This window comes from Corylus avellana, chromosome 1 (assembly GCF_965113065.1).
Source record: "Corylus avellana chromosome 1, dhCorAvel1.hap1.2, whole genome shotgun sequence".
Taxonomy (NCBI): Eukaryota; Viridiplantae; Streptophyta; class Magnoliopsida; order Fagales; family Betulaceae; genus Corylus; species Corylus avellana.
Genome location: NC_142490.1, coordinates 4,223,383 through 4,240,368, shown reverse-complemented (window position 1 = coordinate 4,240,368; position 16,986 = coordinate 4,223,383). Strand labels below are relative to the sequence as shown.

The 16,986-nt window shown below is 34.6% G+C and overlaps 5 protein-coding genes across 5 annotated transcripts; 4 read left to right on the top strand and 1 right to left on the bottom strand.

Annotated features, from left to right (window-relative positions):
- Positions 1–2,681: 2,681 nt before the first annotated feature.
- LOC148587871 (pectinesterase inhibitor-like) lies at positions 2,682–3,271 on the top strand. Its single transcript, XM_088515253.1, has one exon. The coding sequence runs from the start codon at positions 2,684–2,686 to the stop codon at positions 3,269–3,271; it is 588 nt and encodes a 195-aa protein (XP_088371379.1). The 5' UTR covers positions 2,682–2,683.
- Positions 3,272–5,047: 1,776 nt separating this feature from the next.
- Positions 5,048–5,560, top strand: LOC148587870 (putative invertase inhibitor). Its single transcript, XM_088512418.1, has one exon. The coding sequence runs from the start codon at positions 5,048–5,050 to the stop codon at positions 5,558–5,560; it is 513 nt and encodes a 170-aa protein (XP_088368544.1).
- A 1,830-nt stretch (positions 5,561–7,390) lies between these two features.
- LOC148587869 (pectinesterase inhibitor-like) lies at positions 7,391–8,196 on the top strand. Its single transcript, XM_088511589.1, has one exon. It carries the CDS (start codon positions 7,401–7,403, stop codon positions 7,926–7,928), a length of 528 nt encoding a protein of 175 aa, XP_088367715.1. The 5' UTR covers positions 7,391–7,400; the 3' UTR covers positions 7,929–8,196.
- A 1,562-nt stretch (positions 8,197–9,758) lies between these two features.
- On the top strand, positions 9,759–11,357 carry LOC132168593 (putative invertase inhibitor). The gene has a single exon (XM_059579587.2). It carries the CDS (start codon positions 9,780–9,782, stop codon positions 10,290–10,292), a length of 513 nt encoding a protein of 170 aa, XP_059435570.2. The 5' UTR covers positions 9,759–9,779; the 3' UTR covers positions 10,293–11,357.
- A 2,313-nt stretch (positions 11,358–13,670) lies between these two features.
- On the bottom strand, positions 13,671–16,986 carry LOC132170724 (uncharacterized). Its single transcript, XM_059581809.2, has 6 exons — positions 16,698–16,986; positions 15,420–15,498; positions 15,272–15,334; positions 14,537–14,581; positions 14,392–14,448; positions 13,671–14,281 (listed from the first exon to the last, which is right to left on the bottom strand). The coding sequence occupies exons 1-6, from the start codon at positions 16,919–16,921 to the stop codon at positions 14,189–14,191; spliced, it is 561 nt and encodes a 186-aa protein (XP_059437792.1). The 5' UTR covers positions 16,922–16,986; the 3' UTR covers positions 13,671–14,188.

The window sequence follows — 16,986 nt, the reverse complement described above, 5'->3', positions numbered from 1 at the left end:
AATCTCTGTCTGCTCTCATACTCTAAACTAAATTTACCATATTAAATAAAATCCTTCCATTATACAGCTTGTTTTACTTGATTTCAAACATGTTTCATGCCAATCTTTAATATTTTCTCATGTTTAACCGTTTGTTATAGCACAATCCATGGCCTACAAATTCGTAGGAGTATGTCCCAATGTGCTGCAAAGAAAGAGATCAGATTGAAAGTAATATTATGTAACAGAGTATGTCCCAATGTGCTGCAAATCAAATTCACTGTGGTTAATGGGTTTCTGAAAAATAAAATAAGGGAAAAATATAAAAAAGCCCCCCAAACTACCAGCCGTTTTCGATTTAGCTCCCTAATGTTCCAAAAGTGATAAAGTAGCCCCCCAAACTACCAAATTATTGCATTTTGGCCACTCCGTTAGTCAAAACTGTCAATTTGGACGGAAATTGCAAAACGACGTCGTTTGTTACGGGTAAGTTATTACAATGCCCTTTTGAGAAAAATATAAAAAAGCCCCCCAAACTACCAGCCGTTTTCATTTTAGCCCCCTAATATTCAGAAAGTGATAAAGTAGCCTCCTAACTACCAAACAGTTGCAATTTGGCTACTCCGTTAGTCATTATTGTCAAATATGATGAAAAATTCAAAACTACGTCGTTTTAACCAGGGTAAGTTACTAAAATGTCCTTTTAGGAAAAAAAATCATATTAAAACAAGCACGCTAAACGGCACCGTTTTTCTTGAAATTAGGGTTTCCTTACACTTACTAAAACGGCGCCGTTTTGATAAGTGTTAGGAATAAAAGAAAAAACCTTAGACCCCATGCAGAAAAAACCCCCAACCCCAGTTTATCTCTCTCCCCCAAACCGCCGGCCACCACGTCGTTCTATCTCCGGCAACCTTCTCCCTCAAGTGAAAAAAACGCAACACCCCTCTCTCTCTTTCTCTCAAAACCGACTGCCCCTGCCACCACCATCCATCACCGCCGGCCACACCATCCACTAGCTACGAAGCGCCACCGAAAAATTCTTACCCATTGTAGAAATCAAACAAAAAAACCACGTTCGTAGATAAACAACACCGATCCGACAGCTATACCATGAAATACAATAAAAAGATTGAGTTATAGGTAAGATTTACAGGCTGCTGGAGATAGACGACGTGGTGGCCGGCGGTTTTGGGGAGAGAGATAAACTAGGGTTGGGGGTTTTTTTGTGGGTCACCTGCGTGGGGTCTAGGGTTTTTTCTTTTAATTCCTAACACTTGCCAAAGTGGCGTCATTTTGGTAAGTGTAAGGAAACCCTAATTTCAAGCAAAACAGCGCCATTTTGCTTGCTTGTTTTAATATGATTTTTTTTTTCAAAAAGGGCATTTTGGTAACTTACCAATGCCAAAACGACGTAGTTTTAAATTTCTCATCATATTTGATGGTAATGAATAACGGAGTGGCCAAATTGCAATTGTTTGGTTGTTTGGGGGCTACTTTATCACTTTCTGAATATTAGGGGGCTAAAATGAAAACGGCTGGTAGTTTGGGGGGCTTTTTTATATTTTTCTCAAAAGGGCATTGTAGTAACTTACTCGTAACAAACGACGTCGTTTTGCTGTTTCCATCCAAACTGACGGTTTTGACTAACGGAGTGGCCAAAATGCAATAGTTTGGTAGTTTAGGGGGCTACTTTATCACTTTTGGAACATTAGGGGGCTAAATCGAAAACGGCTGGTAGTTTGGGAGGCTTTTTTATATTTTTCCCATAAAACAACCAATACAAACACACCCTTAAAAACCAGAAAAACATAAGCCACTAGAGAAAATTCGCATCGCCAATAATTCCCACAAAATGGTAAAAACCAATTCCTTAATGGGTTTGAAAGAATAATGTAATCCAATTACATTGGAGCAGATCTCCAAGGACTGATAAAGGAGAAAGCTCAAGCAGAAAGGATTATTAGCTTGTTTTACGCACGCATAAAATCCTGGAATCCATTTCCTCGGAAAACAGGTTCCCAAGAAGAACTATGTGCGAATGTTAAAACAAAGAAAGAAAAAATAAGGATAACCAAATGAACAGGAATCAAAGAATCAAAGGGATAGCAGTTAAAAAAAAAAAAAAAAATGTGCTCTAAGAAAAGGATTTTTTCCAGTCTATTTTGTTCCCATAACATCCTATAATTAGAGCCATGTGGTAAAAGAAATTTACAATTAATCTTTCATACACTCAAAACTACTTTTATAATCACAACCAAAAAATAGAAATTACCATCTGAAAAGTGTTTCCAATGGAACCAGAGTCAACGAAACAAACCAAAGAAAGACAGAAGGGAGAAAGGGGGGAAGGGATTAGGTATCACAAAACGATTCTACCCAGATAACGATTCCTTGATAAATATAGAAATTATAAGGAAGCACCAACTCGATACAATACCAAACTAAAAATATTTCAAAAAAAAAAAAAAACCTTTACCTTTAACAACAATGGGAAATTTAACAATGTTTCAGGTAACATAAACAACAATGGGAAAAAATGTCCCCATGCAAGGCAACTTGGCCTTGGACAAAGAAACTTGGATAATAAGCTTGCGAGAAGTTGCTAACTCAATTTTTTCTTTCTATCTTGATTTCATTGACTTGACTCCAGGCACTAAAGTTCAATCAAAACTAACATTTAAAGTTCTCTGAAAAAGCAAAGATGAACACCATTTCTTGCTCAAACGTCTTCCTTGTGCTGCTTGTAACTCTCTTGCCAAACCAAATTCTTGCTGATCAAAATTTGATCTCCTCAGCTTGTGATCACACTCTGTACAAGCAACTGTGCAGGAAAACTCTTGAATCAGACTCCGAGAGCAGCTCGGCTACTAGTTTTGAAGTCCTATCCAAAGTTGCACTAAAACATGCAACATCTACAGCTACCCAAATAAATAGCAAAGTTACAAAACTGCTCAAAGGATCATCGAGCAAGGAAGTTAAGGGTGCCCCGAAAGATTGCAATGAGAACTACCAAGATGCAATGGAACGACTTACGAAATCGAACAAAGCCCTGGCATCTAAGAGGTACAATGATGTTAATACATGGGTGTCGGCTGCCATGAGTGCCGGTGACTCTTGTGACCAAGGCTTCCAGGATGGGGGAGGTGACAAGTCTCCATTAGGCGATCAGGGCACCACATTTACCCAGCTCTGTAGCATTGTCTTGGCCATTACCAATCAACTCAACTACTCAAGTGAAACTCATCGTCTATCAGACTGTTTGGAAACTCATTTTTGTTTCTCAACTTAGTTTACCATATTAAGCTTAGCTCTCGGCAATAAAAAAAATCCTTTCATTGTACAGCTGAGGGATTTGTAAAGCATGCATCAATAACATGTCATGGTCCAGGTGCCAAGAAATGGTTTTAATTTATTTCAATCATAAGGAGAGGATCCGATTCTCATGTGCTTCCATTTATCATAGCACAGTCCATGGCCTAGAAATAAATTACTCCGTTTTTTTTCATTTTTCTTTCATGAGTATAAGGGTTTGGTGTGGCCGAACCATCCCATGGCCTTATGATGGTGTCGCTTAATGCATTCACCACCTAACTTTATCACACGGACAAACGTTTTCTCCAAACTGGTTTGGAGGAAATTTCCTTCAACCTAGTCTAATAAGTGTCAAGTATATCTCTCATATGTTTTTTGAAAAATATTTTTTGTATTTATCAATGTTTGGTACGATCAGAAATCATGGTCAAACCCAAAACATTTTTTGGTTGACGAGGATAACCTTCTTTAAAACTGTAAACAATTTTATGAATTTGAACTTCGTATTCTCACACGCACTCTCTCTTGCAATTCATTCTCTGCTGTTGCCAAAGGTTGTCGGCCGCTGCAAGCCATTGTCGGAGTTCACTGGTTGCCAAGTGTTGTCGGTAGCCACCACCGCTTGCCCCTGATGTTGGGTCATGTCGAAAAATGTATTAAGGTGAAATGATTTCCTTAAAACATTTTTTAATGAAAAACATTTTACATCGAAATAAATAGAACCTTATCTTACCTTTGGTATGATAAATAACCATTCCATTAAAAAATAATACTAATAGCTTATATTTATTTGTTTTCTTATTTGATTTGGATATTAAAGGGACACTTGTTAGCATTTTAGATTGTCACTTTTTTACAAAAAAATTTCACACCAATCGGTGACTTTTAAAACTAGCATTGTATATGAGATGGATATTTATTAGATTTTGATCCAATTGTGATTTTAAAAGCCACCTATAGGTGTAAAAAAAATTGTGTATAGAAATGAGAGTAAGTATAGCATTCTTATATATAAATATCCAAACCCAAAGTGGAATGATAATACTTTTTACAATTCTTTCCAAAGATGTTTGCTATGAACTCTGAGACCTTATTGGGCAAAATCTTCCATCTTGAGAAAAAAAAAAAAAATCTTAGACAGACTAATATGTTATTTGTTTTAAATTCCTCATGATTTCATTTGGGTTTTTTTTGTTTTTTTTCCTGAGCAATACAAAGAATGTGGAAGGGTAATTTGATCTGTATTTACTTGTTTCCTTATTTATTTTTGGACATTAAAGTAACACTAATAAATTAAGAAATATAATTAATTAATTCAAACTTAAAATATTATCATAGTTCATGAACTATTTATCAGATTCCAATTTATTTTTGATTAAACTATCAATTCTATCATTTTAATTGGTATTTTAAAAATGCTCCAATATTATTTTTAGAATGATTAACAAAAATAAATAGTTCATGGATACAATTAAAATCAAACAAAATAATAGATTAAAATAGTATTTTGGTCTAAACAAAGTAATTAAGACAGTGAAGTTGAAAATGTTTTGCTAGAAACAAGGGTGTGAATGGTGCAAACTCCAGCTCCATAAAAATTTGAAAGAAACTTTGTTAAACAAGTGATTGTGTGCGGTCACGCGCTTCTCTAGTGCACCAATCTAACCCCTTCACTCTATATATATATATATATATATAAACTTTAGTGTATGTAATTAGAAGCCCATAACATTAACTTTTCTGAAAAGCAAAGATGAACACCATTTCAAAGGTCTTCCTTTTGATGCTCGTAACTTTCTGGCCAAGCCAAATTCATGCTCAAAATTTGATTGTCAAAGCTTGTGATAGCACACTATACAAGGAACTGTGCAGAAAAACCCTTCAAAATGACCCGGAAAGCCGTGCTGCAACTAGTTTGGAAGTCCTGGCCAAAGTTGCACTAAAGCATGCAACATCCACAGCAACCCAAATACATGACCAAGTGAAAAAACTGCTCAAATCATCGAGCAAGCCGATTAAGGCTGCCCTGGCAGATTGCAATGAGCTTTACCAAGATGCACTTGAACAACTTGATGACTCCAACACTGCCTTTATAACCAAGAATTACGACATTAGTACATACGTGTCGGCTGCCATGGATGATGCTGACACATGTGACCAAAGCATCGAGGAAATGGCACCCGGCAAGTCTCCAATAGGCAGTCAGGGCACCACATTTAGCCAGCTTTGCAGCATTGTCTTGGCCATTGCCAAGCAAGTGAAATAAAAGGGCCACTAATCTGCTAATCTCTGTCTGCTCTCATACTCTAAACTAAACTTACCATATTAAAAAAAAATCCCTCCATTATACAACTTGTTTTACTTGATTTCAAACATGTTTAATGCCAATCTTTAATATTTTCTCATGTTTAACCGTTTGTTATAGCACAATCCATGGCCTACAAATTCGTAGAAGAAGAAAAAAGAAAGAGATCAGATTGAAAGTTATATTATGTAACAGAGTATATCCCAATGTGCTGCAAATCAAATTCACTGTGGTTAATGGGTTTTTTAAAAATAAAACAACCAACACAAACAGGCAAGTGAAATCAAAGGGCCGCTAATCTCTGCCTGCTCTCATACTCTAAACTAAATTTACCATATTAAAAAAAAAAAAAAATCCCTTTATAATACAACCTTACTTGATTTCAAACATGTCTAATGCCAATCTTTAATATTTTTTCTCATGTTTTACCGTTTGTTATATCACAATCCATGGCCTAGGAGAAGAAAAAAGAAAGAGATCAAATTGAAAGTTAGATTATGTAACAGAGTATGTCCCTATGTGCTGCTAATCAAATTTAATGTGGCTAATGGGTTTCTGAAAAATAAAATAGGCAATACAAGCACACCCTCAAAAACCAAAAGCCCCTAGATGATATTTGCATCGCCAAGAATTCCCACATACGAATGGGTGAAAACCAATTCCTTAATGGGTTTGAAAGAGAAATGTAATCCAATAACATTGGAGCAGATCTCCATGGACTGATAAAGGGGAAAGCTCAAGCATAAAGGATTATTAGCCTGTTTTACGAACAGAAAAAATCCCCGAAACCATTTCCTCGGAAAACAGATTCCCAAGAAGAACTATGTGCAAATGTAAAAACAAAGAAAGACAAATAAGGATAACCAAATGAACATGAATCAAAGAGATAGCGGTGTTAAAAAAAAAAAAAAAAAAAAAAAAAAAAAAAAAAAAGGTGCTCTAAGAAATGGATTTTTTCCATTCTATTTTGTTCCAATAACATTCTTGCTAATTTAGAGCCATGTGGTAAAAGAAATTTACAATTAATCTTTCAAACACTCAAAACTACTTTAATCATCACAACCAAAAAATAAAAATTACCATCTGAAAAGTTTTTCCAGCGGAACCAGAGCCAACCAAACCAACCAAAGAAAGACAGAGAAGGGAGAAAATGGGGGAAGGGATTGGGTATCACAAAACGCTTCTGCCTGATAACGATTCCTTGATAAATATAGCAAATGATATGAGGGAAGCACCAACTCGATACAATACCAAACTAAAAATATTTCAAAAAAACACTTAACTTTAACAACAATGGGAAATTTAACATTGTTTCAGGTAACATAAACAACAATGGGAAAAAATGTTTCAGGCAACTTGGCCTTGGACAAAGAAACTTGGATAATAAGCTTGCGAGAAGTTGCAAACTCAGTTTCTTCTTTCTATCTTGATTTCATTGACTTGACTCCAGGCTCTAAAGTTCAATCCAAACTAACATTTAAAGTTATGTTTTTTTTAGCATGTTTGACCAAAATTAAAAAGTTCATGGATACAATTAAAATCTAAAGAAAGTAATTAAAATAAGTGGAGTCGAAAATGTTTTTGTTACAAACATGGGGAGTGAGTGGATGATGCATGCAGGCTTATATTGTCCAAAAGAATCCAAAAGAGACTTTTTTAAACAGAGTGATTGTGTGGTCATTCTCTTCTCTCTCTCGAGCACTAATCCAATCCCCCTACTTTTTATATATATACTTGAGGCTTGAATGTATTCAATAACTACTCCTATTTGACAAAGATAAAATTCTCTGAAAAAGCAAAGATGAACACCATTTCTTGCTCAAAGGTCTTCCTTGTGCTGCTTGTAACTCTCTTGCCAAACCAAATTCTTGCTAATCAAAATTTGATCTCCTCAGCTTGTGATCACACTCTGTATAAGCAACTGTGCAGGAAAACTCTTGAATCAGACTCCGAGAGCAGCTCGGCTACTAGTTTTGAAGTCCTATCCAAAGTTGCACTAAAACATGCAACATCTACAGCTACCCAAATAAATACCAAAGTTACAAAACTGCTCAAAGGATCATCGAGCAAGGAAGTTAAGGGTTCCCTGAAAGATTGCAATGAGAACTACCAAGCTGCAATCGAACGACTTACGAAATCGAACAACGCCCTGGCATCTAAGAGGTACAATGATGTTAATACATGGGTGTCGGCTGCCATGAGTGCCGGTGACTCTTGTGACCAAGGCTTCCAGGATGGGGGAGGTGACAAGTCTCCATTAGGCGATCAGGGCACCACATTTACCCAGCTCTGCAGCATTGTCTTGGCCATTACCAATCAACTCAAGTGAAACTCATCGTCTATCAGACTGTTTGGAAACTCATTTTTGTTTCTCAACATAGTTTACCATATTAAGCTTAGCTCTCGGCAATAAAAAAATCCTTTCATTGTACAGCAGCTGAAGGATTTGTAAAGCATGCATCAATAACATGTCATGGTCTAGATGCCAGGAAATGGTTTACTATATTTCAATCATAAGGAGAGGATCCGATTCTCATGTGCTTCCGTTTATCATAGCACAATCCATGGCGTAGAAATAAATTACTCTGTTTTTTTCATTTTTCTTTCATGAGTATAAGGGTTCGGTGTGGTCGAACCACCCCATGGCCTAATGATGGTGTTGCTTAATGCATTCACCACGTAACATTATCACACGGACAGATGTTTTCTTTGGTTTGGAGAAAAATTTCTTCAACCCAGTCTAATAAGTGTAAAGTATCTTCTCTCATATGTTTTTTGAAAAATATTTTTTGTATTTTTCAATGTTTGGTACAATCAGAAATCATGGTCAAACCCGAAACATTTTTTGGTTGACGAGAATAACCTTCTTTAAAACTGTAAACAATTTTCTGAATTTGAACTTTTTATTCTCACATGCATTATCTTTCGCAATTCATTCTCTGTTGTTGCCAAAGGTTGTCGACCGCGGCAAGCCATTGTCAGAGTACACTGATTGCCAAGTATTGTCGACGGTCACCACCGCTTGCCCTTGATGTTGGGTCACGCCGAAAAATGTATTAAGGTGAAATGATTTCCTTAAAACATTTTTTAATGGAAAACATTTTACATCGAAATAAATAGAACCTTATGTTACCTTTGGTATGCAAAATAACCATTCCATTAAAAAATAATAATAATAGCTTATATTTATTTGTTTTCTTATTTGATTTGGATATTAAAGGGACACTTGTTAGCATTTTAGACTGTCACTTTTTTACATGATTTTTTCACACCCATAGGTGACTTTTAAAACTAGCATTGTATATGAGATGGATATTTATTAGATTTTGATCCAATTGTGATTTTAAAAGCCACCTATAGGTGTAAAAAAAAATTGTGTTTAGAAATGAGAGTAAGTATAGCATTCTTATATATAAATATCCAAACCCAAAGTGGAATGATAATATTTTTTACAATTCTTTCCAAAGATGTTTGCTATGAACTCTGAGACCTTATTGGGCAAAATCTTCCATCTTGAGAAAAAAGAATCTTAGACAGTTTAATATGTTATTTGTTTTAAATTCCTCATATGATATCATTTGGGTTTTTTTTTGTTTTTTTTCCTGAGCAATACAAAGAATGTGGAAGGGTAATTTGATCTGTATTTACTTGTTTCCTTATTTATTTTTGGACATTAAAGTAACATTAATAAATTAAGAAAAAAAATTTATTAATTCAAACTTAAAATATTATCGTAGTTCATTAACTATTTATCAGATTCCAATTTCTTTCTTATTAAACTATCAATTCTGTCATTTTAATTGGTATTTTAAAAATGCTCCAATATTATTTTTAGAATGATTAACAAAAATAAATAGTTCATGGATACAATTAAAATCGAACAAAATAACTTATTAAAATAGTATTTTGGTCTAAACAAAGTAATTAAGACAGTGAAGTTGAAAGTGTTTTGTTAGAAACAAGGGAGTGGATGGTGCAAACTCCAACTCCATAAAAATCTGAAAGAAACTTTGTTCAACAAGTAATTGTGTGCGGTCATGCGCTTCTCTAGTGCACCAATCTAACCACTTTACTCTTTCTCTCTCTCTCTCTCTCTCTCTATATATATATATATATATAAACACACACTTCAGTGTATGTAATTAGAAGCCCATAACATTAACTTTTCTGAAAAGCAAAGATGAACACCATTTCAAAGGTCTTCCTTTTGATGCTCGTAACCTTCTGGCCAAGCCAAATTCATGCTCAAAATTTGATCATCAAAGCTTGTGATAGCACACTGTACAAGGAACTGTGCAGAAGAACCCTTCAAAATGACCCGGAAAGCCGTGCTGCAACTAGTTTGGAAGTCCTGGCCAAAGTTGCACTAAAGCATGCAACATCCACAGCAACCCATATACATGACCAAGTGAAAAAACTGCTCAAATCATCGAGCAAGCCGATTAAGGCTGCCCTGGCAGATTGCAATGAGCTTTACCAAGATGCACTTGAACAACTTGATGACTCCAACACTGCCTTTATAACCAAGAATTACGACATTAGTACATATGTGTCGGCTGCCATGGATGATGCTGACACATGTGACCAAAGCATCGAGGAAATGGCACCCGGCAAGTCTCCAATAGGCAGTCAGGGCACCACATTTAGCCAGCTTTGCAGCATTGTCTTGGCCATTGCCAAGCAAGTGAAATGAAAGGGCCACTAATCTGCTGATCTCTGTCTGCTCTCATACTCTAAACTAAATTTACCATATTAAATAAAATCCCTCCACTATACAACTTGTTTTACTTGATTTCAAACATGTTTAATGCCAATCTTTAATATTTTCTCATGTTTAACCGTTTGTTATAGCACAATCCATGGCCTACAAATTCGTAGGAGAAGAAAAAAGAAAGAGATCAGATTGAAAGTTATATTATGTTACAGAGTATGTCCCAATGTGCTGCAAATCAAATTCACTGTGGTTAATGGGTTTTTTAAAAATAAAACAATCAATACAAACACACCCTTAAAAATCAGAAAAACAGACGCCACTAGATGATATTCGCATCGCCAAGAATTCCCACAAAATGGTAAAAACCAATTCCTTAATGGGTTTGAGAGAAAAATGTAATCCAATTACATTGGAGCAGATCTCCATGGACTGATAAAGGAGAAAGCTCAAGCAGAAAGGATTATTAGCTTGTTTTACGCACACATAAAATCCTGGAAACCATTTCCTCGGAAAACAGGTTCCCAAGAAGAACTATGTGCGAATGTTAAAACAAAGAGAGACAAAATAAGGATAAGCAAATGAACAGGAATCAAAAAATCAAAGGGATAGCAGTTATATAAAAAAAATAAAATAAAATAAAAAATTAAAAAAAGTGCTCTAAGAAATGGATTTTTTCCAGTCTATTTTGTTCCAATAACATCCTATCATTAGAGCCATGTGGTAAAAGAAATTTACAATTAATCTTTCAAACACTCAAAACCACTTTTATAATCACAACCAAAAAATAGAAATTACCATCTGAAAAGTTTTTCCAATGGAACCAGAGTCAACGAAACAAACCAAAGAAAGACAGAGAAGGGAGAAAGGGGGGAAGGGATTGGGTATCACAAAACGATTCTACCCTGATAACGATTCCTTGATAAATATAGCAAATGAGATGAAGGAAGCACCATTGTTGTTTCAGGTAACAGAAACAACAATGGGAAAATATGTCCCCATGCTAGGCAACTTGGGATGCATTCAGCAGCTAAGGTGGGCGCTGAGCCTCAGACGCAGACCATAGTTTAAAACCCTAATCTTGAAGAGCATATTTATAGAGGATATAAAAGTTAAATTACAGCAATGTCCTCATATTGGTCTTGTTAATAGACACCTTAAAAAAAAAAAAAAAAAAAAAAAAAAAAACTTTACTCACCCTCCTCAAAATTCAGCTTTAAATCTGGCATAAAATTAAAATTCTCAAAATATCTTTGTCCAAATTTAAGGTATTGGAAAATGCTAAAGGCTCAATTATTTTGTCTAATTTGGGGCCAATTTTTGACTTTTTTTTTAATTTAAAAAATAACAAAATAAAAAAAAAAATTTCTGAAGTAATAATTTTTTATGTTGGTTATTGTTTTTTTTTTTTTTTGGTATTTTTTTTAAATTAAAAACTTTATTTTGCTTCAGAAACTTTTTCCTTATTTTTAATTTAAAAAATTTCTGAAGTAATAATTTTTATTTTAGTCCTTCTTTTATTTGGTATTTTTTTAAAAAAAAAAAAAATTGTATTTTTCTTCATTATAATGACAATTTTTTCTTGATAATAATGACCGACCCATAACCAGCTTTGGTGAGCAATGAGTCTCCTCCATGGAGATTGGAGACCCACCCATGGTCTAAAAACAAAGGCCAGCTCAATCACTAAGCAAATTAGGCGGCCGCTTATAGCCTCAAATTAATAAATATTAATAAAAAAATCCATTAAAAAACAAATTAAGCTCTTATTAACCTCAATATTCTTTAATTAAGGCTCTTTAATCAAGGTAAATAAGTAATTTAAAAATGCCAAAAAATATTAGACCTAATTGTTGTGCTTAAATTAAGCCACATACTTAATTTCAAAAATGCATTAATATGTCCCAAAGAGGTATCTCAATTGGCTGGGGACCACGCCTCATGAAGTGGAGGTCACTAGTTTGAATCTCTCCTCTCCCCTCTTGTGTGGACATGTCAAAAAAAAACATTAATATCATTTGATTATCCAACATTCCGAAATAAATAAGACTTAAAAAATGGATATCAATAAATAAGAAGATCAAATAATGATAAGGGTTAAACTCTTTTGCCTCTTGTAGTTTAACAACTTTATTTTTTGTCTCTTATGTTTTAGTGTATTAGATAATTTGATTATCAAGATTCAAGTTATTTCGAAATAATTGCTTTGACAAATCGGTTTTATTGTTCTATTTTTTATAATTTATTTTATTCTAGTCAGAATATACTTTTTTTTTTTTTGATAAATTGTGTTTGTTTAATTTGTTAATATTTTTAATCAAATATGTATACTAGAAAATATGCATCTGGATATGAAAAACTTATGAAAAGACGAGAGAAAGAATGATAGAAAATCTTGAATATAAAAACTTAATCAATAATTTTTATCACAAAAAGTGAAAAGAATGATTTTTAAATAAAAATATAATTAATCTTAAAATAAATATTATTTAATTAATATTTAAACCCACTTAAACTTTTCACCTAAGGCATCAAAATATATGCTCTGCTAAATAGTAAAGACCCCGGCTCATGGGCCTTCTCCATGGAGATCCACGATTGTGGGTTTCCTGGCCGTGGAAGAGTTATATATACATATATTACAATGGTATTTTTAGTCATGTGCATATGACCCATTTTTTGTCTAATCTAACCAAAACCTTAACAACAGGCCAAGTGAAAAGACTAATAATTTGGAGTCTATTGTAATCTTTTAAAATTTGAAAATATAAGTTCAAAGGGATAATGTCCCCAATGGGTAGTTCAATCGAATGTGGACCACTCCTAATGAAGCTGATGTCACTAAGTCGATTCCCCCTCTCCCTTCCCTTGTGTAGACATGTTAAAAAAAAAAAGTTCGAAGGGATAAGTGATAATCCGAAAAAAGTGGTGCTCCATGGCACATTTGTAATTTATATATATATATATATATATATATATATATATTATAAATGTGCCATGGAGCATGAATTCCAGAAAAAAGTTGTGCTCCTTAGCATTAGCGTCAAAGGGGTACGTGTAGTTTTTCCAAATTTTTGTTGGTAAACATAAGAAAACAAATGATATCATTTAAGATATTCTATGCCCTACATTTCTTAACAATGACTTTGAAATTGAATAGTAAAAATTTGTTATCTCAACATTTATCACTTTATTATTTACTATATTTATCAACTTAATATTAAAAAAATAAGAAGTAAAGAAAACTTTCTTTCCAAATGTATGACTTAGTTTAATGTCAAAGCCTTAACAGAAAAGTATCAAATATTTGAGATGAGAGTGAGATTTAAAGAGATCTAGTTCCAGTTTCATCAGAAGTGCTCTAAGAAATGGATTTTTTCAATTCTATTTTGTCCCAATAACATTGTGTCGTAAAAGAAATTTACAATTAATCTTTCTAACACTTAAAACTACTTTTACATCACAACCAAAGAATAAAAATAACCCTCTGAAAAGTTGTTCCAATGGAACCAGAGTCAACCAAACCAACCAAAGAAAGACACAGAAGGGAGAAAGGGGGGAAGGGATTGGGTATCACAAAACGCTTCTACCCTGATAACGATTTCTTGATAAATATAGCCAATAATATGAAGGAAGCACCAATTCGAAATACCACTCAAAATATTTCCAAAAAAAAAAAAAAAAACATAACTTTAATAGAAGCTCAGATGGAAATTTAACAATTTTCAGGTAACAGAAACAACAATGGGAAAATATGGCCCCATGCTAGGCAACTTGGCCTTCGATATAGAAACTTGGGTATTAAGCTTGCGAGAAGTTGCTAACTCAATTTCTTCATTCTATCTTGATTTCATTGACTTGACTCCAGGCTCTAAAGTTCAATCAAAACTAGCATTTAAAAATTTCAACAACTCGTTTCTTTTATTCTCTGCAGCTTTATCCTCCTTTGTTTTCTCAACCTTCAAGCGAATCTACACCCAAAAAAAAAAATTATATATATATATGATCACATTTTTATGACTATCATCTCATATACAACATTCTTAAAGGCTATATAATACGAGGTAAACAACAGCCTGACCTTTTTTCCAGAGATGGCACTAAGCCGAACACCGTCGTCCTTGTCTCGTCCTAAAAACTGAATGAAGCACATAAAGGTTTAAGCAGAGCAGCAAAACAACAAATAATTGAAACTGCAAGCATAGGTGCTACAGTTTAGTGAGAACCTTAGATAGCTGAACAGGGCCACTACTTCTCTCATCCTGCTGTTTCTGTATATGGCTCCCATTGCCAAGACAAACCCAACCCAGAACCAACATCCAGGCAAGTCAATCAAGCAAGTATCCAATCATGATGTCACAGACCCCAGCTCCAATTTCATAGAGCCATTCCATAAAACAGGCAGAAAGTACTATAAGCACCTCAGATAATGATAGGTATATCACATACATTTAAAGTGAAATATTGTGAATGCCATGATAAATTGCTAGACATGTGTTACCTTCCTAGATGCACAAGAAAATGGAACTTTCACAACGTATACATGGAAAATGAAAATGCATCAAGGAGCTCTCAACGGCCATTGTTTTGTCTTTAAACTTCTTTTCTAATGGGAAAAAAGAAAGTCTTCTAACAAACCCATTATAGAAGCACACTTGAGTGACTTAAGACCTTATGTCCTATTATTACTTTTAAGGAAATTTAAATTCTAAACACAGTTTACCACACCACCTTCCTCTTATGCTATTGTTCTTGTTATTCAATCTCAAGTCAAACACAGTGTTATTTTGTTTCTGCAGTTAGTTTGCTCACAATTTAGTTACACTATTCAATGCCACAGAGTAACTAACAAATTAAAAATCAACCATACTAGATGGGTTAGAAAACATAGTACTAACTAACCACTAGCATAGAAACAATCATATGGAGCCTATTAAGCTATAGAAAGGGTAGTGGCCTACCTCTTTAAGTTTGTGGCTGTACTGTTTATGGCGATGACTCTTGCTTCGGTCCTTTTCCTTGTTCTAGAAAATGAAATTGAAATGAAGAGGGATAAGAAGACAAGCAGAGGATATAACAAGATGAGCTAAAAAGGAGTTGAACCACCACCTTCTTTGGCTTGTCAGTCTTCTTGTGCCTCTTTGAATGACTAGATGTTCCACGCTCACTGTCAGAAGAACTGTCACTTCTACAACTCAGCAATAGAGATGAGATGTTAGGAAAGCCAATCACCTTAGTATCCCACTTAGAAACAACGGATAAGTGCCTGAAAATCTAAATACGAAATTCCAAGCTACTATCTAAACAATGTAATATGATAGACCACATTATATTGCTACCGAATCATTCCATGCAGGTAAAAACCCAAAAAAAAATATGCACATAATGACACACAAGAAATATAAACAAACTTTATAATAAATTACTATGAAGACAACTCATGTGATCCATATTTTCCAGACGAGATGTTAGGAAAGTGAATCGTTATCATTCCAAAAATTTTAAGGAAACGTGCTTCACAACCCTCGTCACCCACACTTTCTTATGTTCAATCCATGTATTTTATTTGCAAGAATCCCAAAGTTCAACAGTTCACTTCTGTTGCTAATACTATGAAGACTAATTAAACCATTGCCTAAACCAGCAGTCACCCACTACTTGTTGCCTAACACTGAGCAAAAACACACACTTGCAGCATCCCATTTTTTTCCTTTTCAATTGGAAAGTGACGCACCCGGTCATGACTAGATAAACTCTACCTTAGAGTCTCATTGTTAAGTGTTTAGCCCCATAATCATCAAAAAAACACTTAGTTAAGACTCTGTAAACTGTTAATTCCCTACCCGTAATTAACACAATATTAAACTTCAGAACTTTCAGGATTTCAGGAAGTAGTCCCATAAAAGCAAGCCATAAATATAATTTACCAGAATAAAAAGATTTTATTTTTATCTTTTCCTCTCAGGAACCAAACAGATCACTAATCCACATAAAGTACATGACCACATAAGCATGAAAAAAAAAAAAAAAAAACCCTCGAGAGATAAAAATTAGAACAAAAATCTAAATTGGGTTTCTCCAAAAAATCGAGATTTTTCCCTCAGAAAAAAAAAAAAACAATTTTGCGTTTCTTTAACCTTTCACCCAAGTTCTCCCATCAACCCAAACAACGAATAAAACCAACAAAAACTAAAATACAAAACCCCCAAAAAAAATATCACAGTAATTACATACCCAACCAAAATACACAAGCCCGAAATAAGAACTGGGATAACGCTAATTTCAATCCCAGCTTCCTTTGCTCTTCATTTTAATTAATTAAAAGCTTTAGCTATGTTCCTCAAAATCCAAAAATAAAATAAAGACAATCAGTTATATTTGGGGGACCTGGAGGAATCGGAGGCAGAAGAGGAAGAGTGGGAGTCATCGGAGTGGCGGTGGTGTCTGCGACGTCGTTTGGTTTGAGAGCGGCTCCTCTTTCGGATCTTGAGGGCTTCTCTGTCTCTGTCTCTGTCTCGGTGGCTACGGTGGCGACGGCGGCGGTGAGAGGAAGACAACGTGGAATCGGAGGCAGGGGAGGATGAAGAAGAAGAGGTGGAAGAGGCGGCCATTGGCACCGAGAGAGAGAGAGATAGAGAGAAAGGGAGAGACAGGTTTGGCAAACAATGGTAGAGAG